General features: G+C 38.5%; 2 protein-coding genes and 1 long non-coding RNA gene across 8 annotated transcripts; 1 reads left to right on the top strand and 2 right to left on the bottom strand.

Moving 5' to 3' along the window:
• Nucleotides 1-1,321: 1,321 nt before the first annotated feature.
• LOC132200668 (U-scoloptoxin(05)-Cw1a) lies at nt 1,322-8,652 on the bottom strand. Its single transcript, XM_059626316.1, has 3 exons — nt 8,452-8,652; nt 3,526-3,690; nt 1,322-2,291 (listed from the first exon to the last, which is right to left on the bottom strand). Exons 1-3 carry the CDS (start codon nt 8,513-8,515, stop codon nt 2,092-2,094), a joined length of 429 nt encoding a protein of 142 aa, XP_059482299.1. The 5' UTR covers nt 8,516-8,652; the 3' UTR covers nt 1,322-2,091.
• Nucleotides 7,212-9,162, top strand: LOC132200669 (uncharacterized). 3 transcript variants are annotated; one of them, XR_009442183.1, is made up of 4 exons: nt 7,777-7,786; nt 7,970-8,019; nt 8,192-8,309; nt 8,379-9,162. It is a non-coding gene; the product is annotated as an uncharacterized LOC132200669 (long non-coding RNA). The 3 variants fall into 3 exon arrangements; XR_009442182.1 differs by lacking the exon at nt 7,970-8,019 and having other exon boundaries at nt 7,212-7,786; XR_009442181.1 differs by having other exon boundaries at nt 7,716-7,786; nt 7,970-8,309.
• An 885-nt stretch (nt 9,163-10,047) lies between these two features.
• Nucleotides 10,048-24,853, bottom strand: LOC132200666 (protein held out wings). 4 transcript variants are annotated; one of them, XM_059626311.1, is made up of 9 exons: nt 24,692-24,853; nt 20,812-20,945; nt 17,936-18,052; nt 15,943-16,083; nt 15,740-15,839; nt 15,186-15,245; nt 14,194-14,514; nt 12,947-13,060; nt 10,048-11,248 (listed from the first exon to the last, which is right to left on the bottom strand). In XM_059626311.1, the coding sequence occupies exons 1-8, from the start codon at nt 24,804-24,806 to the stop codon at nt 12,984-12,986; spliced, it is 1,065 nt and encodes a 354-aa protein (XP_059482294.1). In that variant the 5' UTR covers nt 24,807-24,853; the 3' UTR covers nt 10,048-11,248; nt 12,947-12,983. The 4 variants fall into 4 exon arrangements, with proteins under 4 accessions (XP_059482294.1, XP_059482295.1, XP_059482296.1 ...); XM_059626312.1 differs by having other exon boundaries at nt 15,740-15,836; XM_059626313.1 differs by lacking the exon at nt 15,186-15,245.
• Between the last annotated feature and the right edge of the window lie 2,173 nt (nt 24,854-27,026).

Below are 27,026 nucleotides of genomic sequence, written 5' to 3'. Positions count from 1 at the left end.
CAAAATCAGCATAGATTATAAAATTAAAAAAAAAAACCTTTCAAAGTATTTTAATTACATGGTACCCTGGAAGGTATTTTTTTCTTAGAGTGTGGCCCATATTATTCTTTTTTTCTTGAAGGTAGTTTAGTACCTTTTTCTCTCTATATATATTTTTTATTATTTAAATTTGGCCTAAATTGGTATAAATCATATAATTATTCAACTGACTTGTGAATTAGTTAACGACCGGTTTCTCTTGTGAATATTTTTCTTTTACAGGGTGGGGCCTTCTTGCTCGGGAAAATCGAATCTCGCCTTTTATATTAATTGTGCTGCTTCTGCATGACTAATCGTGTAATCGCCTCCCTATACTCTCCGAAGAAGCAAGAGTTTAATTTGTACCGCAAAAAGTTATGCTCTTGCTGTGGGCAGCGCCTTTTTTGATCCGATAAAGGCGACCCCGAAATAGTAATCAATTTCACAACTGCGCACTTCTTCTCTCGCGAAAACCGCATCTTTTGCTCTTTGGAATGATTTTTTTTTAACTGCAATTTACTTTTAACTCTGGAGCAAACTGCGTATGTTTGTTGTACAGCCGCACAAAATTTATATTTCCAGTGTCTGTTGCGGATTTTATTCTCAATTCTCTCCGCTTTGCTTGTCCAGGTGTCACTTTTGTTTTTAAGGTTCGTCGCAGCACCTGGACCTGGGTAGGCCGGATTGTGTTCGCAGTTGTGGTGCAAAAATCTGCCAGCAACCAGATGGAGATCGTAGAACTGGATAAAAATAAAGGATTCCTTTTATAAAAGTCGCGGATGCACAATTTTTTTCTCGATTTCCAATTGTAAGTATTTGAATTTGACCTATTGAAAAATCACAATGAAGGAAATAATCAAATTTATTTGAATTGGCCTTAGGCCCTTCTCAGAAGAAAATATATTGGCTTTCATTTTTTGCCAAGCTTTAACCTTTTAATTTAATTACTGTTTTTCATAACGAAAAATCAGCGAAAGATGTTACATGGAAGATTCCGTTGATGTAACTTGTGGGTCCTAATAACAACAAGAAGCAGTGAAGCCAGACCGTTGTCAAATTATTAGTAGTTGGTCTCAACCGCGCGAATAACTTTGGCAGACCTTGTCGCGTCGTTGAGAGCTATTTTTAGCCATTTTGCCACAACGCTGCTAATTTTTCCAATCGCCTCCAAAGACCACCTAGATTTTATGTTATTTTTATGTTACATTTACGACGGAAATTTTTTTATTCACTTTTAACTTATTCAAATGGTCAAATTTTTTTAAAGTTATCATAAATTTAGCCTTGGAAAAAAACCAATCAATTACAAAATCAAACAAGATTACCACTTTTTTATTTTAACTCTTGCACATTTTTGGAAAATACAAAACGCTCTAAAATATCATTCAAACCTAGGGAATTAAACAAGTGTGAAGATTCATCTTCTTTCTTTCGTTCTACTGCGAAGCAACGCTTAATTATAAAATCATGTTTGTTATCGCCCGTATTTTCACATGCGGGCTGCGAAACGGGGGCAGCAGTTTATGCAGCCAGCGCGGCGCTCGGCCCATGCGGGTTGCCGCTGCTTTCCCCCCGTTGCGCACCGAAGCACCATCTGTCCGCCACTTGCACCAACACAATTGCCGCACCAGCGCTGATTCGCACCCTCTCACTCCGAGACTCAAAACTTGTTTATGTGGTTTGAATTGAAATCACGAGGCAGAGACGGTTCAGAGAATATTATGCAAATGTATAGACGAATTCATATGAAGACAGCCTACAGGGGTCGGAAACTTTTTTTAAAAGCAAGTTCAGTACTGCAGATCCTGATAGTTCTTTAAGTAAAATTGAAAGACTTAAAAATAGTTTTGGATCAAATTGTCAAATTTTAGATCCCAAAATTAATTATTAGGTGTTGATTTTTTTTTTCAAAAATAATTTTTCTGAAACGCAGCAAGTTTGTTTTTTGATGGAAGCGATTTTTAATGCTTAAATGTTGCCATCTCGTTTAATTTGAGATTCATAGAATCTACCTGAGTGAGGAATTTTTAGTTAAATGAGCCTCTGGAGTAGATCATGGGGTTTTGAAAGTATTTAGGGGCGCCAGACAAGGGGCAGAATTGGCAGCAGCAGCAACGGGGCCAGGGGAAGCGTCCTGGCGCCAGGGTTGCAACCGTCGCTGCTGCAGGTGAAGACGCAGGAGCGATACTCTTTGTCGTCACCAGGTTGGCGAACGTAGTTGCAGTAGTTGCCCAGGTCCAGGGCCGAGCAGAAGCGTTTTGTGCCAAGGCCACCTTCAAAAAGGAGAAAAACAAATTTAAGAGATTGATATTTAAGCAAAATGTGAGTTTGTTAAGAAAAGAAGAAGGAAAAATGCTCTGAATAAAACTTAATTGAATTATTTTATTTTTCTTTTGGTATGTAAAAAACAAAGAATACAAAACAAAATTTGTTGAAAAATAAATCAAAATAATATTTTTAATTTACTTCATATTTTTTTTTTAGGGCAATAAAGCAAAAACATGCCCAGGATTAGTTGAAACAATTATAACCCTCATTTAAAGGAAAAAAATCATTTAAAACATTTACGTTTTTTAATGAACAAATTTGGAACGATTTGTATTTTTACTTATCCAGAGCATGAAATTTCCAGCTGCGTTTTTAACATTTTGAGGTTTTCAAAGTTCTCATGCAGGAAGTGAAGGTTTTAGATATTAAATTAGAGTGATTGAGCTTGTGAGAAAATTGCATGCAGTTGCTAAAGTGTCTCGGTGACAACCGGTCGGTTGCGGGTTGGGTTGCAGAGTTGCAGGATCAAACGCTCAAGAGTGGGTTAATGTGCAAGCAGGTCTGGTCTGACTCCAGGTGCACCGAGCAAAAGAAAAGTGCAAGCTAAGCTGGGAGAACAAACGGATTCCGAGCATAAACTTCAAAGGCTAAACTTAAATCGGTCTCTTTGACTCTTGAGCAGAGGAGCGTGGACGAGGCACAAATAAATTTAAAAAGAAAATATTGGAAATAAAAAAATAAATAATAATTAAAGGAAAATTAAAAAAAGATAATATATTATTAAGAAAGGAAATGGAAAATGACATTCTAAAAATAATGATGATAAAAAAATAATTATCATCTCCAATTTAAGAAAATATAAATTTATTTCGTGCAATGAGTAAATAGAAGACTTTCAAATTTTTGAAATATAAAAATTCTATTTGTTTCTAGTAAAGATGGTGCACTATTATTTTAAACGAATTGTATCTATTTCTGAGCTTTGAATTTTGTGACCTGACCAAAGAGGCCGTCGCTCTTGACGCAGTAACTGGCCTCAAACACGTCACAGGGCGTCGGGGGAAAGAGCGCCGAGCAGTTTGGCGACGCGCACTGCACGCACTTGAATTCTGGCTCAACAGAAAGAAGCAATTTTGCTTTTGAGAGCGAGTGGTTAGTTGGAAAGCAAGCAAATTAGTTAGAAAACACCGCCAGCAAGCACCCGGCCCTAAAAGGAGACAAAATAAATTTGAATTGTGCCTTCGAATCTGCCGGTCTGCTTGATGCAGTAGCTGGCGCCGTGCACCTGGCTGCACGACTGCGCCGGCGGAAGGTAACCGTCAGGGTCGCCCTCGTCGTTGAACGTCTCCGGACAAAGGTACGGGTCTTCATGGTCAGTGCTGCTGCACTGGTAGCAGTTGATGTCTTCCAAAAATAAATTCAAATTAGCCACAAATTAAAAATAATAAATCATAAATTACAAAATCGTGTCACAAATTTCAATCAAATTCCCTTAAATGGAACGGTTTGGCATAGGTAACAAAATTTGGCCAACAACCATACTCCTTCATTTAATATTATGGCTTTTTGAAAATCTGAAACACATTGAAATGTAGAATTTTGATTTAACACAAGATTAATATTTAAAATTAAATAAAAGAGCACTTTTGAAAATAAGGCTTTAAAAATATTAAGTGAAGTCAATCGAATGTTGTGAATGTAATTAATTTTTGTAAACTATGAAGCTCGTTTTTTAATTAGAAATCTCCAGAAACTTTAAATTATTGCAAACATTTGTAGCTCATTGCAGGAAAAGGGATTAAAAAATATTGCGTGAAATAATTAAATAAATAATATTAGGCGCAAATTAAAATTAGCTTTAAAATTTGAAATTATAATTCAAACTTTCAAAACAGACTTTAAAAAAATACATTAGGACGGATTGCAGCAAAATATCATCAACCTTTCTTGAATAGGCCAAGTACCTTAACCAATTTGATGATAATTTGATTGAAATCGTTTTGATGATTGAATAATGTGGTTTATTAATAATAATACATCCACGAAATTTTGGTGTTCAGATAACGAAGTTCTTAAAACATTTAAACAATAAACTAATAAAAATACCGTCTTAAGCAAATATCTTTTTCAAAATTCTCAAACTTTCCTACGAATCTGACAAAGGTTTTCTTACTCGGGGTTGTGCAAGTTGCATAACCGCGTGCTTGTAAGGGGCTTTTGCTGCTCTTTGGTTTGCGGTCTGCCTGAAACATTAGCAGCAGCGCATCGTCTCTCAATTAGTGCTCGAAATAATGAGCAGCAGAACGTCATCAGTCTCATTATATTCACTGGTAATCGGCTTGGCCGACCTTGATGACAAATAAACAGCGCACAGAGAGTGGTCATTATTCCGGACTTACAATTAGACAAAAAATATGGTAACAACGATAAGCTCTGATTTTATGTAGGAAAATGAAAGTATGGTGAAAATTCAACCTCAAAATGTGGGTTTCGATGCAAATTTTGAATTATTTTATCATGCAAAAAAAATCCCACAAATTTTAATTCACGTGCATATTTATATTCTCCAATGACCTAAATTTTGGCTGAGTAGAAAAATAAAACAACTTTTTCTCTGAAAGTTAATCAACGAAACGTTACTTTGATTGCAAAATTACAACCGACAATTGAGCAATCAATTCAAGTGGAAGAAATTAACCAATCCAATCGAATCAGCGTCGCTGCTTATCAAGCTCTGCCGCTCATTCATTGTGAACACGTGCCCTGCATGAAATTTTCCCAATGCGAAAAATCAACAACCTCAGCACCACTCTGCTGACTGTTAATTTTTCTCTTTTTTCACTCAAGGGCCATCCATCCATCAGCCATAAAAGACACAGAGAAGCGCCGATCGAAAATCGATCTCGGTGATTAAGCGCAGGAAATTGCAGCCCCGAAAGACGCGCCCTACCGACCGAGTGTGCCGAGCACTTAGTTTGCAACCGAGAGCTGCAAATTTGTTTGCAATTTTTCCCTCTCTCTTTTTCCAACTGAGAGTGGCAGCCAGAGCTGAAAAATATATCAACTTTTCCCTGCACGGACGGATGGAGTTTTTCCGCTCAAGGAAAGTTTGTTGCCCGCTCGGAAAAAAAGCGACGCACCGCTTCAGTTGAATTAATACACTTTTTATATAAGCTCGCCAGGTTAACGATCCGAAAGTAAATCGAGCAGCAGTTCGTGACTTTGCTGGTCAGAAAGAAAAATATTCGTATTGCATAAAATTCAGTTAGGCGGAAAAATGCAATAAAATTTTTATTTTTACATTTACCTAAAATTTCAATTTTCAAATAAGTAAAAAGCAATATTAATCTTTAAATTAAAACAAATATCTTTAAGGAATTATTTTGTTAATTTTGATCAGTTTTTTTTTTATGTATTTAATATTAATTGATAAGAAGTAAATTGCTTTAATGAATGCATATTAAATAAATAATCCCAATGGCACGACTGAAAAAATTTGTTGGCAACGTCTGTTGCACTTTGCACATAATTTTTTTAAACATTAAAATTTCTGATTTACGAACAATGCAGACAAAATTTTAGTAACGCACAAAATTCAGAATGATGCCAAATGACTTGAAATTTAACGTACTTATAGATTTAATGAATGTGTTCAAAATTCCTAACTGTTTAAACCGAGATAAAATTTTTATTTATTGATTTTTCAAGTTAAAATCAGGGAAATCAAACAAAATTCAATTTTAGTCTCTCAAATTTATCAATACATTACTTCAGATTTGTCTGGTTTGTCCTATTTTGGAGAAAGAAATACAGAAGACTTAAAAATTTGATTAGTTCCTTTTGAATTGACTGATTAATTTGTTGCCCTCAAATCACGTTTTTTCTTGCATAAGAACTTTTGTTCCTACAAGAATCTGGAAATGCTCTTAAATTTTCCATTTTGGAATTGCATTGAAGAAAAAAGCAATTAATAAATTACAACTCAAAGAGAGTAACAATGTTTGACATCTTTTCGTTCATCTGAGGGATGTCTCAAAGCACACAATCCATTGTGTTCTCTTCCGCGCGTCATCGCGAGGGAGGAACGAAAGAAAGAACGGCCTGCCTGCTTTCGTTGGCAATTCCTTTTTCCTCATTTTCTCAAAAGAGGCCTGAGCTGCAAAATTTAATACTGGCAAAACCTCCCTCGCTCTCTCTCCAGTCATGAAAGAGGCTGAACAAAGGACTCCATTGTTTCGCAATTCATCTCAAATTCCACCTCTCTCTCCATAATTCTCTACCGACCGCGGCGTCGACCGACTTTAGAACATGAAGTTGTTGCAAATGAGCGAGTGTCGAGCTGTTTGCGGTTAGATAAAATGCACTTAGAAATGCGTAGACACACACACGTGTGTGTTTGTGAACAATTAATCATAATGATCCCTTTTGTTGAAGAGGTGCGAGCTCTGGCGGCTCACCCACGCATTGATTAGCCCCTTTTGGACGGAAATTGATCCCTTTGGCGCATCAGCACATTTATTTTTCAGCAGCTCCACTGACGATGAGTGACGAGAGGGAGAGAGCGAAAGTCCCAAGCAAAGGGACACAAAGCAGAGTGCTCGCAAAGGCTCTGCCACTTTATTTCTTTGTGCTAAAAAACGACACTGAACGCGGCATCGCTATTGTCAAAAAATCTTACTTTTATAAATTTAGGTTTTTTTTAAAATTTCATTTGAATAAAAAATAAGGGTTCAACTTTTTCAATTACAATGCTTACGGTTCCTAACACAACTTTTCACGCTTGACAACATTTTTCAAAATGGAATTTGTGATGAAAGAATAAAAAAATGACAAAAAAAGCTTTTTTCATCATTATTGAAAAATTACAATTTGAATTATGAAAATTATGAAATTGTTATCATTATTTTTTAATACAAATAAGCGGTTTCAGCACTTTTTCTTTGAAATTGCAGAGAAAAACTCTACAAAAGTGAACTTTTTCATTGCAAAGGTTTGAATTGTGAATTGAAAAATATATAATAGTTTGACAAAATCATATCACGTCTAGCAAAAAGCGATAAAAAAAAATCGTTAATTTTAATTTCACTATACTGCGAATAACTTTTTGGAGTTTTAGTCAACTATTCTTTAGATATCTACATGAAAATTAATTCTAAATTATAATTTGCGCGTCCAAAACCCAGTTCAACACTCAAAATTAGCGTAAAATATTTGTCCTTTCATTAAGATCTGTTTGAAATTTAAATACGTTTTGTTTTGTTTCCGTCAGAGAGAGTGAGTCAAAGTTAGTGTATGCTTTGCAAGCAGGGTGGAAAATTTATGATATATCAGCAACAAGTCCTTGAGCAAATAAAAAGCACGCGGTTTTTCCTCTCCTAACTCTGCTTATCAGTGAAATTTAATACTCAATATGGGACCCTGGCTTGCTACACCACAGCTTTAATTCGCCAAAGTTTTTCATTCTTACTTGACAATTAATAAGCATTTGGACTTTAATTGTGTAAGTTAAATTGTTTTTTGTCACTTTTAAGATAATTTTTTCAATAACGTAGACAATAAACAATAATGTTTAAATTTTCTTCATAATTTAAAAGGCATTTTTCATAAAAGTTATTACAGAATAAAGTTTCAAATCTTCCTGAATTTTACATGTTAGGATTTCCATTCATTATTTAAATTCAAGAACACTGGAGAAGTATGCAACACGCCTCTCTTTGTGGAGGAAAATTAAATGTGAGTCACAAAGGCGCCGCCGCCTGAGTAATGCAACACAGTGAGTTGAGCACCAGCAGTTTACAGAGCTGACCTTACGTGACCCCGCTCTAGAAAATGTGTATAATTTAAGTGAATTTCTTTCAACGCCTCGCCAAGTGACGTCAGCCCCTGTGAAACTTATTTTTTTCAGGACGCGGCGCCAAAACAACCATGACCGGAAGAGCCGGACGCTTCTTCTTTAATTTCGCGCTCAGGTGGTTTTCAGGGGCACGTCTGCAAAACCGGCGAACGGCTTTTCCTGCCTTGGGGTGAGTGAAAAAATTAGGCGAAATTCCGCCAAGTTTGAAAAATAATTCAGGTGAAACTTTTAAATAAAGGTGTGGCCCCGAGTGAGAGTCTCTCTCAGGTCGCTGTCGACCTGAACCTGACGCGCGATTCTGTTTGCCTCACCTGCGGCGGCCGGTCGCACGAGGAGGACGACGGCCAGGGTGACGAGCACCGCCGAAGGACCCATGGCGTGCTGAGGGTTGCCTACCCGCCTCCTTCTGCACTCTCGGACGGACGCACGGAGGGCGAAAGACGAACCTGCAAAGGCTGCAAAAGCCGCAAGCAAGACTCGGCGAACGAACGAGAACGAGAACGGCGGCGCGTTGCTAGGAGACGGCGCCGCCACACGGGTGCGCCACCTGCGCCTGAGCAACACTCTAGTTTGCCAAAGCGCCGCCAGGTCACCCCTGATATCAGCAGGTACACGAATTTGCGAATTAACTTATAATTAGGTGCAGGAAATGATGTAGATTTATTATAAATAAATTTCTTCTGAAAAAGTAAGAGTTTTTGCATTGCACATAGGCTTTCTCTTTTATTTTGTTATATAAATAAATTTTGCGATAATTTTCGCAAATTTTATTTTAATTTCCAATGATACAGGACCGCACTTCAATTGAATAATTCAATTTTACCTGAATTAAATTTTTAATAATTGCCATAATATAATGGTGAGTGTAACATGTCTGGAGGCCTAATTGTGATTAATACTTGATCACTTTTAATAAGAATGTGAATTTCAATCATTTTAATTAGAAGAAATATGATGTATTTAATTTTATATTTACGATTTATTCTATAACTTGAACAGAAAAAAATATACACATTTTCCAATTTTCTTAGAAAATTTGATTATGTTATTCCTTGAACGTCCTCGTACCATCTATAATTTTTTTTTATCAAATAATTTGCTGCCATGATGAACTATCTTACTTGTAAATATTCTTTTTCTTATGATTTTTCCAATACGAAATATATTACAGTGCCAACCTTGAAATCCCTTTAAAATAAATCGACAATATTTAAATAACTTTTACATTACACATTAGAAAACTTGCAAATTTTTACCTTTATCTATGAAATAAATTCTATCTTTATTAAAGAATTTTAAATGTATTAAATTTTTGAGCTCCCTAAAAAGCAGTAAAATGACGTCCCAACTTTTAATTCTTTTTTAGCATTAGCAGGAGTCACAAAACAAACACAAAACGACGAGATAATAATGAGTGGAGACACTTCTTCGTGCTTAAACGAGCTTAGGTGTTTACTGCTTGGTCATGTGCGGAACAACTACGTGCTAATCCTTCTTCTACTATTGAGAGAGAGAATGAGATGTTCCTTTCCATCGCTCTGTGACGTCTTGAAATATTAATTCGACGTGATGTCATCATCCCAGGCCAAAGAAGTAGCAGGGTAAACTTTTGTTTGACTTCTCTCGAGGCAGCATCGATTGATTCTAAGCGTCGTCTAATCAATTCCTTCTTAAGAGGAGGGACTTGAAAAGAGTTTCAAAAGTTTTAATGGCGTGTATGGTAATGGATTTGAGTTTTATATTAAAAAAGCAGCTCAAATGGTTGGTAAAGAGATAAAGCCGCTTCGCAGGCTACTTATTGTATTAAAGTGACAGGACAAATAAACCAAATTAGCATCTTTGTACACAAAATTAATGGAGAATAAATAGTTATTTAATTAATGGTTGAGATGGAAACATACAGCACGTTTGTAAAAATTAAGATAAAGCCTTTATTTATTTAGCAAGAGATATTAACTCCTAAAATATAATAATAAATCATATATTTCCATATTATTGTTTTAATTAATATTGCCAACATTGATAGAATTAAAATTATTTAATCAATCTTATTTGTTGATTAATAGAGATTTGAACGCGTATCTTTTTTTTAAATTATTATCTTGGTTGCATTTTGAGTGAGTTTGTTTTTCTTGTATAATTTAAATATCAAAATAGCGCCGGCCACGCCACCATGCTTGCACTTGATTCGTTGTAACTTAACTAGCTTAACTTGAATTACATTTTGCTTATTGAGTAAATTAAACTTACAGATTCACATGTGAGATTGATCAATTATTGCAACAACACAAATCGTGAGATTTTCTCTCCAAAGATAAAATAACTAATATATATTCAAGCTGATTGGCTCGCTACACAACTATTGTGAAATAAAACTTTTAAATATTGCTTTTTTTGTGCACAAACAGAATATAAGCAGAAGTCTATGTCAGTACCTCTCAGCTTTGTACATCAAGATCAAATTTTAGTCCCATATTTTTAGAGGGACTTTTCTGGACTCGAGAGAAACAAAAAAACAAAGCTGTGAAATAATCACTTTGAAATGCACATGGGGGGCCAAAGTGCAGCACCGGCGGGCCAACAATTATGTACAGGCAGGCAGGCGGGGCTGTAAGTACTTAGGACTAGTCCCACGGGACGGTTTGGCACTCACTGGGTTAAGTACCGGCTCGCAATTAGTAAAAAAGTGCGCCAGCAGCACCAGTGTTCTTTGCAACTAAATACTTGCTTTTAATACTTTGATTGAGAAGGCACCTTCGGTTCAACAACATTTTTTTTTCTCTATTTAATTATTGCACTTGCGCCCTGACGAAGCCACTCAGCTCTTTATTCAACACAATTGCTTTCTCAAATATATATATATAAACTTCTTCTCTTGTTCCATATAATATATGCTTGCAATAAATCAATGAGGAAGAAAACAAATCAAATCGTATTTACAGACAGGAGGCAATTTTAAGACGTTGCTCTGAGATAATAATTTTTTTGTTTGGATTAGAGGTGGTGAATGAGAAGCCAGACCTGGTGTCGACCGCGCTAGTAGCAGAGCCGTGCGATTATCTGAACACAGGGTTGGAGTAGTTGTTAAGAAGGTCTTGGTTAGCAGTTCTGGCCACAGACAGGGGCGTGTGTGTGGTACGTACGTGGTTGGTTCATTGGTTAACAGAAAAAAGAGAGAAAAACAGCATGTTAGTCATCGTCATCATGAGAAACAACATCAATAAAAGAGAAAAAATTAATTCGCCCCTCAACTTAGCACAAAACCGCCCATTAATTAATTAAATATGCGTTTAAAAGCAGGTGTGTGATCAAAGTAGGCAGGCTATGTATAAGCAAGTGGCGAATTAAGTATATAAAAAAGGAGTCAGCGGAGAAATTGCAAATTTCGAAAACTTGCAAGTTCTCGGCTGCACTTAAAATAATTATAAATATTCTATATAAACCATAACCAAACTAAGTAAAAAATTAAAATGCAAGGAGCTGACTAGTTGTGGCGTGACTGACACCGTGGTTAGTGAATTATTATTGTATGAGAGAGGAGCAGAGTAATGGATCACTTTTTTAATCTATAATTATTGCGAAAATTGCATGTGTGTGATTAATACGAAAATTGCAAAAAGAGCCTCAAGTTATTAATTCAAGAAAAATATGAGATTAATAAAATATTAATGTATATGGAAATTTGCCTCCTGCTGCGTCTGCTGAAGAATCGATCAATTAATTAATATAGTATATAATATAGGAGGTCTCCGCTGCAGCAAAAAAGAAAATGCACAAAGTCAATCAACTGTTTTTGCTTAAATAAGAAAACTGCTTTGCTTTTATTCTCGGAATAATCATAATAAGAGGCATAATTGTATATATAATCGTATGTGTGTATAATATAATCCATGTAAATATATCATATAATAATCATCAAAGTCGTAATAATAAAATATGTACACAGGCGCCAGTCAGCATCAACAAAAATACAAAATAATAAAATCAGCAATAATAGAGAGATAAAGAGAGAAAGAGATAAAAAACTCTTTCTAACAGAGAGGCATAATGTTCTTTTTTCTCAAATGTAAAGAGATAAAGTGAAAATAAATAATAAAAGTCGTCATAAGACACTCTCACACACTTGATCCCTATTTTACGAATAAATTAAAAACAATTAAAATCAAAAGTTCGTTTGCGCTCCTTGTCACGCCCAGCACCCCATTTCCCGCAGGCGCCGCTCCTGCCACCCCTTCTATTATCATCAGCTGCCCTTCTGTTGGGCTTCGGGGGCGCCCGCGGGCCACCCCCAGCAAGAAGGACCCCTCAGGTCTTCTGCGTCAATCGGGACTCGCACTGGACCGCACTCTCCGGAATAATATTTAAAAAAAAAATAATGTAAGTAGCGCCGTAAACTTACGTTAAAATTATAAGAAAAAGAGTGAGTAACGTTTTAAAGGGGCCATCTCATGGCGCTATTCCATTCACCTCTAGCTTTGCAAACTACAATTCATCACGAGAGCCTTAATTTACAGGGAAAGGCTTTTGGAATCAAATTTATTGCTGAAATTGATGACTTCCAAAGGTCCCTATGAGTCTTACTAAAGTTGTTAAAGTAATAAAAATTTGTTAAATCCAAATCTTAATAAAAAAATTAAGTATATAAGAGAGATTCAGAGTTTGGGTCCAGCCGATTTCAACCCGGGGGACTAGAGAGTTGTGTGACAAAACTATAGTTTTTGGGGGCGACCTTTGTGAGAAAGGGTCCTTCTTGCTTGAGGGCGTCCAGAGTGTGTAGAAGAGAGAGCATCAAAATGTGGGACTGACCTGCGGCATCAAAGCCTCAAAGACAAGCACACAAAGCTCAAGACATTGCTCCTGCTCTTTGATAGGGATGCTCGCGCAACTGACCCAAATGTCTGCGTTGCTTAGCCGCGGCACCTAGGGTCACAAATCACAATGATCACTGCAAATATGGCACTCGCGACGCCGCCAGCTGACTGACGGCGCCGCGCTCGACGCTCGGACCGGCGCCTTCAACTTCAGCTTTCTTTTTTTTCAACGCTCACAAAATTTTCTTTCTTTTTTCATGTTCAATAAAAACAACAACACAGGGCCCGCGATTGACTACTTTGTGTGTCTCTACTTGTGTGTCAAGGGGTCACTAAACCTAGCTGCCCTACTATAGGGACACTCGAACAACCGAAATCCGGCGACTCTGGCTGATTTCGTGCACTTCCCTGTAAAGAGGAAGTGCATAAAACAGGGCTGGAGTCATCAATTGCGGCCACTCGAGCAAACAATTTATGGCAAAGTGGACTTCTTCTGTTTCAAAATATGGCGCACTCCCACATCTTATCAAATAGTTATAGGAAATTTAGCACTTAGCTGACAACAACAGTTACAAATCAATGAGGGAGGTATAATTGGATTCGAGAAAAAGAGAAAGTGAACACAAAAATGAAATTCAAATTTCCCTCCCTCAGAGAGATAGAATGGGTTTGGATTGGGTCGGATCTATGATGGAGGGCACCGGTCCGGCCCTCAATTTTCTTTCTCTAAAGAGCGGACTCGGTGTTTCAAACAAAGTCCTGAGAATGGGAGTCCACTCGGGATCAGTCTGGCGTGTTATTAAAGTGGATGTCAACTGAACTGTGAATAAGCTACAATTCCCTTAAATGCTAATGAAACCAGAAAAGAAAAAAATAATTAGGTTGTCGAGTGGATTCATAACAAAAATATCGGAAAATGGATAGATTTTGAACTCCCAAATTCATGTAAGAAAAATGCATTTTGATTCTACAGACATATCAAAAAGTATATGAAAAGGAACTTGAAAAGTTGCATTTTTTTGTGATCTTAGAAACCCAAAAGTGCATTTAAAAAATCGCGATTTGTGAAAATTTCACAGTGTTGACGTCCCCTTTAACTGCTTGTTTTTGATTGGCTCGCTAAATGCAAGTGTGTTCTTTCTCAGTTGAAAGTAGTAAAATAATAAAAAGGGACAGATGTGTGATTCGTTTCGGGAATGGTCTCAGTCGTTGTGTGTGCGTGTCAGCGCGCGAACAACCCACCGGCTGCGTGCTCGGCCGTGTACTCGGTGAGCAGGGGCGAGGTGAGGCTGGCCGCGTAGTTGGCGTACTCGGTGTACGGCGTGTAGATGAGGCCGTCGGCCGGCGACATGAGGGGCTGGGGCGCGCCCTGGCCGCCATTCAGCAGGTGCGTGGCCGCCGCCGAGTTGGGCACCTGCATGCGCGGCGACAGGATCAGCGGCGCCCCCAGGGGCGTCGGCGGCGTGCGCAGCGCTGGCGCCGTCATCCCGCCATTAGGCGCCATCAGCCGCTGCGACTCGGCCGCCGCCACCAGCGCCAGGCACCGCCACTCGTCCTCGGACACTGAAACACCACAAGCAAATTAGCACAAGCGTGTCAACACCTTGGGCAAACCGAACTAAAAGGGAAAGGACTGACCGCAAAGTAGATAGGAACAACCTTCCAAAATTGTTTTCAACTCAAAGTGGATTTCAACGCCTGTCTTTGTGGATTAAAATGGGTGACAACATAAGAAAAAGTTCATTTCAAACTGACTATTCTATTACTATTTTTCTTACAAGGCTTTTTTGAAACCTAGTGTTTGCATACAATTTCATTTTTTTTTTCATTTTAACCAACTTTATTTTCTATAATTTATATTTCAATAATTTAGCTAAGATCAAGGTAGTTTAATTATAAAATTTATATCTATTCATACATAACCCATTTAAGTTGTTGTACTTGTTGTCAAAACTTTTAAATTAAATTAATTTCTGTCAATTCGCAAATAATGCATTTGTGATCAAAAACCTAGCCTTGTCAGTTAAGTGCAATGTAAGGAATATTACCAACATAAAAAAAAACAAATTTTTCTATATTTCTAATTGATTGGATCATTTTCAGGTTGAAATCCACTTTAAAAGCAGGCAATGTTAAAACAAAATTGTAATTTTATTTATTATAAGCAGCTCCCAATCAAATTACGTCCCTATCTCCAAAAAAATGGCTTGAAAAGATTTTCAAAATTTACATACTTATGCAATAAGACCTGGCACATCGATTGGCCATCTCAGAGGATTCGTCAGGTAGCATACCTACAAGGGCCAATGAAATTCAATTTTTTGCTTGAAATTGAGGTCAGTAACCTTTGACCTAGGTTTTAGTAAAAAGATGCTTAGTTTCATTGACTCCAACAATTCCCGCATTGGCACATTCCTTTTAACTGCACTTACAACAATTTTAGTCGAAGGAAGCCATTTTGAATTTTTAACAAAACTATTAAGGTTTATTAAATTTTTCTTGGAAACCAGTCAGTAATTTTCAAACAAAAATTAATTTTTTCCAAATTTTCTGGCTCCTGTTTTGTCCTAAAACATTTACGGCCCCAGATTTGAACGGATTAATGAGTTACATTTTGAAAGGCAAACAAGTTCCTATCTACTTGAAATTTCTTAATAATTAATTAATGCGAGCCGGTGGTGCGTCATTAGATGTCAGAAGAAAACGAGACGGCACCACCGAGCGGAAGGAAAGTGCGGTATAGAGATATGAAATGGTGACAAGCGCAAGCCGCATTTGGAAATTTTACCTCCTGTGGCCGACTTGATGCTCGAGTCTCTGTATGTGCCGTTGATGATGGCCAATTCCATGAGCTGCCGCTTCTTCAACTCGTCCTCGCCATCAGCCTGCTCAAAAATTAAACCCAGTTCAAAAACTCGCTCTCGACTCAAGTTTCGTTGAAAAACTCGAAATTGGCAAAAAGGGAAATTTTGAAAATAAGGGGATAGGTACCGGGATGAGCAGTCTCTTGACCTCGTCGACGGCCCGCTGCAACTTGAGCTTGGCCCTGTTCTCCGTGTCCTCGACGGTGATGAGCACGTGCAGCTCGTCGTTCAGGTGTTCCCAGTTGGGTTTTCCGCGGTTCTGCTCCTCCTGCAACGGCCATTTCGGGCGCTCACATAAGTACAGTTCGTTCGCACCAACCAAAGTTAGTTGCAAGCGCGATTAGTATTCGACTCACCACCATCCTCGCTCGCTCGCGTCGAGCGGCAGCGTCAAAACAAAAAGCACAATCATGGTTATTTTTGGCAATCTCTCTACCACCAGGCCAATTATAAAAGACTCGCTTATTGCTTAGGAGCTAGCTGACCCCATTCCCTGGCGCCCGCTCGAGATCATTCTTATTATGCGACGCAGCAAGAAAACTGCATTTTTCACTCCAAGAGCGCAAATTCAATTTTCCTGCCGCTTCCAAGTAGCGCGGTCAGAATGGGAGATAAGGAAATGCTTGAAATGCTCCCTGCAAGGCATGCTGCAACTTCCTAAGCAGTGTAAAAAATGAATTCTAAACTTTGTAATTTTTTTAAATATTCCCTGAGATATTTCTAGTTATCTAGAACAATCGGAAAGGTATTTTTTGCTCAAAATTGTTTTTTTACTCAAGGCAGCCATTTTTTTAACGTATAATATACAAATGAATTCAAATGAATGATAAAAATCTAGAAAATAAAAGCAGTTTGTACTGCTCCGAGAGGTTAAGAAATTTAATTACTGACCAATGATCCTGACAAATCTCAATTCTATTCAAATTCAAACGATGTTTTTTGACCAAACAATGTCAGAAGAATCTCGGAAGTTTTAAAATTGTAGCTACTGCAATTATGTAAATTTTTTGCACAGAAAGTGTTTGAATATTTATGCAATGAACCATTAGAATCTCAACTATTCATTTTTCTTTTTCAAAATGAACATTTTTTCTATTTCATTTTAAAAACAGAAGAAATTGTGATTATAAATTGAAGAATTTGTTGATGAGCGCGGATCAAATAAATTGAAAGACAAAAACGTGTGAGGAAGATGCATCCGAGTGTGTGCCTGATACCAATTAAGCGCCTTTAATTAAGTGGGGCAATAAAAGCCAATTGATGTCACTCAATTAGAGACGTCCAATAAATAATATCGGTTTATTTACACCAAGACAAGGGACAATTTTATTTATGTGCTCTCGCGCGACCGAGGGCATTTGAAAAAAGGAAAGTTTTAATCGGCCGAGTTGTTTTTGCGGGTGCAACTTTATCAGAATGAAAGTCTTCGTTCGTTCGGCCGGCGAGTGAGTTTTTGTAAGTGAAGAGGGGAGGTCGTACAAGTATGTTGAGTAAAATAAAAGACAATGCGTGTGTGTGTGTGTTAAAGTAAAATGATTTAAATGTCTCTCACGCGGCGAAAGAGCTTTGAGATCTGTGCGGGGCGATCAACAAGCGAAATTCCCACGGCGTGTTTGTTCTTTACGCAAGTGAGGCGAACCGATCCGCGACGGACCGCCGACAAAACCATTTCTCAAACACAGGAAGGTTCAATTTGCCAGCATTTAGGTCTCCGAGTAACAAAATTGGATTAAATCAAATAGAAAATAATTAAAATCTAAAGTGAGTGTATAAAATTGAATATCTCCTCGGATTAATTTTGGATAATTCAATTTTGTAACCTTTTGTTAACTTTTGGGCCGTGGGACTGCTGCTGGCGAATGTTAAGTGGAGTGATTATCTCACCGGTGCTGGCAACCGAGCAAGACAATATGACGCCTCAAAACTATTTTCAGAGATGATGATTTTATGGCTGCCTTGAGAAAATATTTGAGCGTATTTATTTGCATGAGCGAGGCTCTTGTGTCTGTCTCTCGGAGAGGAATTCCGCCGACAGACCCCGTGAAAGTCGCAGGTAGAAAGTAATTTGGCCATAAAAGTTGAGTTATGGCCGAAAATGCAAATCGAACGCGCGCGCTTACCTTCTTCTTATCTCGCATGGACCCCCGTCCGCGGACCATAATTTTGCATCCAGTCTCCTGCTCTAGCTGTTTGGCCGTCATGCCCCTCGGGCCCAAGATTCGGCCCACGAAGTTGAACTGCAAAAAGAAAAATAAAACACCATAAGCACATCAATTACCAATGAATCTAAATAGACGCGCGTAAAAACCAAACTCGCGCACATGGCCACGGGCGTTAAATTTTGATTGCTTCAAGCGCGCGGCACATATGGGTGAAGAGAGAGACGCCCAGAGACCCACAGAGTTTAGGGGTCAATTTATTAAAAAAATACTTCTAAAATATCAATGTTATTCTAAAATTAAAAAAAAAAAATATTGGCCAGAATTGTGGCTTCTGCTTGATCTTTAAATTTTTTCTGATAACTCATTTAAAGAAAGTTTTTTTTTATCAAAGCTAAGAATTCAATTATTTCTTGGTCGGTTTATTTTTTATTTTATTTGCCGTATCAAAATTGTATCACTTCTGGCCCCTTTATCACCCGATTTCCTCTCTGGAATAAAATGAACACATGATGCAAAAGTGCTGCTCATTTCGAAACAAAGGCTCATCAGCAAACTATTCTGCGCGTGTGACTAATCTGCCTTTAGAGCTCAGCGGATTCCAAGGAAAATGATAATAAAAAATCCTTTTGTGGATGCACTGGGATTCGAGGAAAAATTCCGACGGCAAAGGTCGCTGATTGTGCGTGAAATTGAATTTTCCTCGCCTAGACCAGACCCATATCAGGAATATATCTATCGAGTTCTACATATTGTTGTTCATCTCGAAGGAGCTGGATTCCGGAGCGCGCCTCTCTCGGAGCGGCACGCCCATGCTGGCTGGTGATTTAATGGCTGGGTGCATGTATATTTATGGGAGAATATGAGCTCATCTCGTTCGGCGCTTATATCCTCCCACGGACACTCCACCCCGGGCACAAGAAGGGCTCATTCTGTGCCGCTCTTTGGCGCACGCACGCCCATCGATCGCTCTCTGCATTCGTAATTCAAAGTCACAACTAGCATCCTCCGCACACTAGCAACACATGTCTCCTTCCGACACTTTGTTCCTCCTATGGTTTTTTGTGTCATCTGTTCAAACAGACCCAGCCGAGGGTGGAAAAAAAATTAGAAACTGACTGGCTTAAGAATGTCGTGTGTTTGCGTTTGCACTCAAGACAAGACTCAAAGCGACCAGAGTCAGACAGTAAAACATGAAACCAAAAGTTGAAGAGAGAAAAATAAGTAAATAACTTAAAAAGCAAACAGTAAAATATTACAAAATGAATCAAATTTACCAGAAAGCAACGGATTTAAAAATATAATGATTCCCTAAATCTTTATACTTAAAAATAAATATATTGAGAGCAATTGAAAGGGAGAAAATATTAATTTAAAGCATTAAAAATTTTGGACTGACCATCATGTCTACCATTGGAAAACTCGTACAGATTGATGCGTAGTTTTGGTCCAGAAATAAAATACCCAAAATGTGTATGCGAAAACAAATTTCCAAACAGTTGCAATCTCAACATTTGAAATTGATTCTGAGAAATCCTTCTTATGATAAATGATTGAATCAAGCCTGGGGTTAACAAATCCCACGGGGTGCACAAACAAATCAACACAGAGTCAATCAGCGCGCCGTCTGGTATGTACCTCAAGTGAATTGACCTTTTTCGTGATAAAAGCAGACGTCACCTCGCCTTTCCTGCCGCTGACGACGCTCGCTCGCTCGCTTACACCATCCTCAAACGAGAAAGACATTAGGGACGTGAATTATGCGTGCGGCAAAAAGCAGTAGCCGTCGTAATTGATAAGCCATGTGCGTCTTCATTAATCGCAAAAAAGGGATTTGACGACAAACTTGACAGAGCGAAATAACAGTTATATGGAGAGAGTTTGGATTTGGACGTGCGAATTTTTTTGGTGTCAATTTTTCCCACAAAACCTGCAGTAAGTTGAACGAGCGGTACGTCGTGTGTCTGCCAAGTCAGGTGGAGCAGAGCAACAGGTGTTTGCTTTCTCAATATTTGCTCTCAGATTCGTATTCACGCACGCGGCGGCTATTCAGCTCTGATTTATCTCGTTTTCACACGCTGACAAAAAGGAAGAAAACGTGTTGACTGATTGGAACCCTGTCAACCGCCGCAACATAAATAAGTTAATATTTACACTTCTTTCGTATCAAAATAATTGCCTCGTTTTAGGAAGAAAATCGTTTAATGCTTCCCCTTATTGCATAATATAAAATGCTACCTCGAAATTAAAGAGAGTTACTTTCTTTAAAAATTGTGTAACCTAATGATAGGATTTTACTTCCTTACATATTTACTGTAAATTACATATATAAAACTAAAACTTCCAAACGAACATTCTGAAAAATATTTTGATAAAAAATTTCACTCACAAATTGATTTTTCATCGAAGGCAATCAGGTCACTTAGAAAATTGGTACAAATAACAATAAAAAACAACAACGTTTTAAATCAAAATTGCTCAAATTTCCAAAATTTCATTTCTCTCTCAATTAACGAAACTTGCAATCCAATAATAAAGCTCCTTTACGCCTAAATAGGGCATAATTTAGCTTCTGCACTGGGCAAGGCGGTGCCAAGTTTGTGTAAATTTTTGTCCAATTAAATTGCAAACGCTGCGACCAGTCTTGAGAGCGTGCTGGAACATTTTGCTCGGCAAGTACATACTTAAAAATCTTGAGCCGTCTCTCTCGTCTGCCGCTTTGTGTTGCGCAATTCATGCCGGCACAGATTTTATGGCGCAGATAAAACTCTGCGCCAAGCAAACTCCTCTTTCGGAGAATAAGAAAGGTGGAAAAAGAAACTATAATGTATACTCACGTCTGGATGCTCCTTGACGGGCACATAGACCTTTTCTGTGAGGGTGGTCGACGGACCGGACGCGTCCGGCAGCACCAGCGGCTCCTTCTTGATTCCATTTATCTGGAAGAGGTTACTCCGCACCTTTGCGATTTCTGCGAAAAATAAATATTAAACAATAATTATCATTCTTCAAATACAAAAATTATTTTAATACAAAATTAATAGAAAATAAATTGAATCAATTCATATTGTAGTTCAAAAGTTGTGAATCATTTAATAAAAACTGGTCGCCTTTTGTGGTCGGGGGAATTTTGGTTGGCTGTGCATGATATTTTTTGCGCCTCCGAAAGACATTTATTAGTCATCTCGTTGTACAAACTTTCAATAGCTTCCTGATGAATTGGCAAGATTTTGCCCCGTAATCAGCTGCATTTATCAATGTCTGTACCGCGATTTATTTCAAAATTTATCTCCAATTGTGGCGCCTTTGTGCAATTAGGTTCGCCTTGGTAGATTAAAGGAGGAAAACAAATAAAAATAACGGTCGTAGGTGGGCGAACGCGCAAAGGTCGAGGTGAGTGGGCCACATTTTGTACCTGAGAAGCAACACCTGGAACAATAATCTTGATATCTTTCATCTCATTCAGCAGGAACCAAATGAAATAAAATCCTTTTTCGTTTTATTGGTATATTGTTGCGCGCGTGAGAGAGGATTTTTCCACTTTTATGGCCCAATAAAGTAAAGAGGATAAATAGAAACATTAAAAGCATTGCGAACAATTTAATTATTTTAAAAACCATTACAATTAAAAGATATTTGTGCTATTACAAATAAATGTTATTCTTTTTATGTTACTTCATTTACTGAGGACAGAAATTGATTTTATTTTTGATAAACTTCATAATTGTGAATTGAAAAGTTTGAAATTTTCAGAAATTCATGGTCAATACCTTTTTTTTAATTTAAACCCAATTTTTGGTTGTGGATGCTGACTTAAAAAAAGGTGGCAAATATAAATTAATTAAAATTAGGATTCAAACTTTTTCTGAAATTCTGTGACTTGCACAACTAATTATTTAATTTCAAATGTAACTTTGAGATCGTGAAAGATAAATTAAATAATTATATATCAAATTGATAAAACTTAATTACATAATATAGCTTTATATTCTCAAAACTTCTCAAAACTGTTACAAAATCAATCATTTGTTATTCTTTTACAGATTTATAGTTGGGAATGATTGGGTCCGCAACTCGGCACAATATTTGACAGGTTTAATTGAGCGCGAAATTCGACTGTCAGCTGCGTGCATCTGACGTCACTCTCGTGATTTTCGGAACCACTCAAATCAAATTAAAATGCAAAGAGGGCGGCGAAGAGTAGTTTTGGCTGCTCCTTTGTGAGTCACGGCATTTATTTTATTTTTCACCTGCTGGAATGTTTTTATTCAAAGGGGAGGTGAGCGCTTTCAGAGAGAGCATTGCTTTTGAGAGACTCTTTCGTGTGTCTGCGTGGGGTGGCAGTGGAGGCGGCGTTGCCTCGTCTCCTGCCTCCGTGGGAGCCTCCTTCAAGGCCACATGACTTTACTTCTCCAAAACACACGCCGTGCACGACTTTTATCAACACTCGCAGCCCGCATAATGCGCGCTTTTCCGCCAGCCGGAATCACTCGGAATGTCGAGGAAAAGTCAGAAGTTTCGACTTCAATTTTTAATGAGGGAAATTTCACGTTGGGTCGCGGGCACAGGCGCATACTTAAGCGCCAAAAAAAGTATAAAAGCTCCAGTCTCGGGCAGCGGCATTCTTCTCTTGTCTGCCCGACTTGACAAAAGTTAACAGTAACTCGCACCCAATTGTGCCAAATTCGCCACGGACAACCAAATCGTTCAAATTTAAAACAAATATTTAAACCAATCTTTACATTCTTAACTTGAAATAAACTAATTTCAATATAGAATAAATTAAAATAGGCAAAACAGGATGCTTTTTTAAAATTTCAATTCATTTTTTTTTAATTACTAACTTTTGACTCATTGACTATATATTTTTTTTTAATTTAAAATGTAAATTACCTTTTATTTGTCTAATTTTCACAGCTATAAAAACAGATGGAATAAACACAAATAAATGAATGAATAAGTAAATTATATCATTTATGAAAAATTTATATTATTTAACAATTTTTTCTGGAAGCAAATTATACTAAATAATACCAATCTTTTTATGCTTTGAAATTAAAAAAAACCTCTTTGTAATGAATAAAAAAATTAAAGCTTTAATTCTTTTATTACAATATTATACAAGCGTATTGGCATCGACTATGAAATCTGGTGGAATTTTACTCATCAAAGAAAGCCGCGTCCAATGGATTTGCAGTCATGCTTATTATTTTGAAAGCAAACAGTCCGAAAATGCACCTCAGTGTGTAAACAAAAAGTTTGGCAAGATTTGGGCGATTAGTCCCGAAATAAGGCTGACGCGGCTCTCTTTCTGGCGAAGAAGCGGCGCCCACTCGAGTCATTTTTTTTTTATTGCTGTTTGCTCATTTGCATGCAACGTTGCCCAACCGGCGACTCCTTCAAAATATTTTTTCCAAAAATTCGCCAAATATGCAATTTTGAAACAATTTCCGAAAAGCAGCCGGCGCAGAGAAAGGCTGCTTTCTTATTTCCAACTGAGAAACGGGACTTCTCTCTTTCTCTCTCTCGCGTACATATAGGCTATAAGCTGCAGTGCAATGTTCACGCGTGATTTCTTTCCGGAGATGGGAGTGACTGCTCGCACACTCAAAACATCTGCTCCGATTTTGCCCCATTTCGGACCCTGGACTTCAGCGGATTTCAAATTTTTGTCCGAATCCCGGCTGCACTTTCGGCAACGTTTAGTCAAACCAAAATCCGCGCCAAAAAGAGTCACTTTTGACCTGTTATCACAATGTTGCCAAATTTAAAATAACTATATTTTTTATTTTGGAAAAAATCAGGACGAGGTTTTACAGGGATAAGCAAAAATAAATCTGCAGGGGTCTGAGAAAAAAAGAGCAAAACAAAACTCGTCACTTGTTTTCTGACTCGGATCAGGTGTTACGAGCACCGGATTTTTTACATTCTAGCACGTTTTGATTAAATATTATTGAAATTCGCTTTAAAGTGAATGACCTGCGTCGGCAATAGGATTTGAATTCCATTTCGAGTGCGACCAGGAAGCGGCGCGAGAAATCAGTTTCTCAATTGCGAATCGCGCATTTTGTATTTTTTCACAAGAGGCAACAGCTGGCGCGAGGAATTTCAACAAGTGACACGTCTGTAAACATTCTCGGAGGCCCTTCCCGAAGTCCGGTGCGTCCCTACCGAGCACCACAGAACACCCGATTCCATCTTCAAAGCCCCAAAGCCCTTTCGGGGGCCGAATTTCGGGGCAACCGAGACCCGCAACAGGCGCAAAGGGATTTAGCCCGATTTGGGCGCACTTACGAATACCGACGGCAGATGGACACTTTGGTCGCTTTCGAAGGCAAACGGGCTGCGTGGGTTTTGCCCGACGGGGTCGCAGGCCCCCGGGGGCGGCTCCCGCAAGGAAAAATTCAAATCGAGAAAGAAAAGGAATGAGATTTCTCCGGACGACCCACTTCGGGCAGGATGCGGCCGGAAGAAAGGGGCGGGGTTTGCTGCTGACCCTTGCTGAATACAACCTGGGAACGTGCCGCCTCCGGGGGCGGCACTGAAGAAAATTTTTGCCCGAACGCAATTAATATCATATTGCACCAGTTTGGGGTTGGAGGAATAATTTCAATCCGAACTCCGAAGACCCCCCCGGCGGGGTTGGGGGCGGTGGGGCCCCCGGAGGACCTCGGAGGCGGCACGAACACACACAAAACACGGGGGATCGAGACTCACCCTCGTCGAGGAGTCGCTCGACGTGGAGGAAGACGTTGGGGAAGGCGGCGATCTGTTTCTTGTCTTTGAGCAGCTGTGCCAGGTAGTCGGCGATGCTCTGTGTCGAGTCGCTCATGGTGACTGGCCGATGGAGCAGCGCGGCGCCGCCGCTGAGGCCCCACGGCCTCCGCAAGAGGAGCCCCCACCTCCTCAAGACGGGCGCCTACCGAAGGAGGGGGAGTGGTGTCTCGAGACGCCGCTGCCGCCGCCAGCGCCACGTCGCACCGCTTTCTCACCTTTTTTGGCTTCCGACCACCGACCTGTGCGACCTGCCCACGGCCTCCGAAGGTGGAGGCGCCCGGGGGCGGCTCGGGCCTTTTCGCCCGCCTCCGTTCAACGCCAATTTCAGCGCCCACTTGCGCCCAATTCGCTACATCGCGCCTCCGCAAAAGCAGTCAAGAGCACGCGTTTTCTTTTTTTGAAAAATTAATTTCGATTTCCTCCTAATTTTGTCTAGACTTTTGTGTGCACGCGGATTCTCATGACGGGACCAATTTAAATTTCACGGTGTTTAGTTTTTTCACACGCGGAAAACATGCGCGTGCACCTGTTGCCGTATAAATTTTATCCTATTGCATTGCACACACAAACGCAAACGCTCCGCTCTTATCACCGCGATCGATCAACGATTTGTCCGCCAGATTAGAGATGGAATATCAACGCACGACTTTTGAAATAACAAAATGAATATTAATGAAATTAAAAAATTTCCTAGTGATTCAAAAATTATTAATTTAATATATTAAAGAATAATTCTGTAATAGAAAAAATTCGATCATCTAGTGAAAATCCACTCTTTGTATAAAAATTTACACCTACAATTTTCTTCGAAATTTTTCCAGCTGCTTCATAGTAACGTAAAATTTAAAAAAAAATATCAGTTTTTATAGAATTGTTATTAATATTTCAATTATATATTTTTTTCATTGAAACCACTCATCTTAAGAACCAGCAGGCATGCTATTAGTCAAGAACTCTACTCTGTATCAACGCAATAAAGCGCGGCTTAGCTAATTTGAAAACTCAATTAGCAAACTCCCAAGATGGAATATGAAGACAACAATTTTATTGCCATTTCGGTTTGTTTATCTCGTCTATATTTCCATATTAGACTTTGGTGCAATTACGGCGCCAATATGATAAGATGCGAGAGAGCTTCTCTTTTTTCCGTCGTAAAATCCTGTCGGAAAGAACTTATAGGTAGAAGAAGAGGCGTCAAAACTTGTTTGCCGCTTCAGAGTGTGTATGGCGCAATTTTGCATAAATGAAGCGTTGCACACTTTTTTTTGCATCAGCAGCGTGTGTCTTCATTTGACCACTCGCGCGTCTCCTTATTTAAATATTTATTTTCCACGCGAGCACATAGTGGAAAAAATTGTTGGAGGGAAATATTCAACTTTTACACAGTATATTGTGTTTCGTTCTGCGTGGGAGGATTCGGAAGGTTTGTTTCAACAAACGAACGGCAGCAGCTCACCAAGTTGTAGTTTTATCTTTCTTATTATTCGCGGAATCGCCGCTGCTGCAGCCAAGCCAGAGATCACCTCTCTCTCCTTCTCCACTTATATAAAGCGCCTCTCTTATAAATATGCACACACGTATACCGTTGACTGTACACGGGTAAAAATGTACACTCTGTAGAAGAGTGGAGAGGGCATGCACGTTATTAATGTGCAAGTCGCTGCATATTTATGTGCGAGTGCAGAGCGGCCAGCTTTATGCAGGGGAGAGTTGAATGCTCACACTTCTTCACCAGAGGCACTTTTTTACAAGGTGCACGTCTGACTGACACGCTTTGACCACGATGTGCTCATCAATCCTTATAAACTCTATCAATATTGAATGAATTGCATTTCGTTCGTGTTTTTTTTTTTATATTACAAATGCAAAAAAATTGTAAAAAAAAAAATATTTGTGCATATAACATTTTTTATTTTTAATGTGCCACATACAAATAATATAGATGCGTAAAAACTCAAAAATTGCTCCTTTCAAACCCTCTCTCCCTCAAATCAACAGGACATCAAATTTATTGACAGATTAAAAAGTTCAATTGTAGAAAATTTCTTTGGTTCCGTTCTTATTTCCACGCAATTCGAAAATTAAAATAATAAAATTGACGGCCCTTTTCAATTCAATTTTTTTTGATACAGTTGAAATAAATAGTTATCAATTAACAAATAGGGAAAATATTGTAGTAAAAGAGAAACCGAACTACAAATACTTTTGCACAATCTTTTGATTATTAATAATTACGATTTATTTTTAAATTTGACTTCAGAAGAAATAGTTGCAG

This window comes from Neocloeon triangulifer, unplaced genomic scaffold, assembly GCF_031216515.1.
Source record: "Neocloeon triangulifer isolate White Clay Creek 2 clone unplaced genomic scaffold, ASM3121651v1 ptg000014l, whole genome shotgun sequence".
Taxonomy (NCBI): domain Eukaryota; kingdom Metazoa; phylum Arthropoda; class Insecta; order Ephemeroptera; family Baetidae; genus Neocloeon; species Neocloeon triangulifer.
The sequence above is the reverse complement of the archived record's forward strand: the minus strand, read 5'-3'. Positions and strand labels throughout refer to the sequence as shown.

Bases quoted from the DNA above. Each gene is read 5' to 3' on its own strand.
- LOC132200668 (XM_059626316.1), bottom strand. From the start codon at position 8,515: ATGGGTCCTTCGGCGGTGCTCGTCACCCTGGCCGTCGTCCTCCTCGTG. The intron at 3,691-8,451 runs GTGAGGCAAACA...TATTTTTGGAAG, and splicing joins CGTGCGACCGGCCGCCGCAG to ACATCAACTGCTACCAGTGC. The intron at 2,292-3,525 runs GCACAATTCAAA...TCCTTTTTGAAG, and splicing joins GCAGACCGGCAGATTCGAAG to GTGGCCTTGGCACAAAACGC.
- LOC132200666 (XM_059626311.1), bottom strand. From the start codon at position 24,806: ATGAGCGACTCGACACAGAGCATCGCCGACTACCTGGCACAGCTGCTC. The intron at 16,084-17,935 runs GTAAGCGCGCGC...TGGCCGTTGCAG, and splicing joins CCATGCGAGATAAGAAGAAG to GAGGAGCAGAACCGCGGAAA. The intron at 15,840-15,942 runs GTACCTATCCCC...TTAATTTTTGAG, and splicing joins TCAAGAGACTGCTCATCCCG to CAGGCTGATGGCGAGGACGA.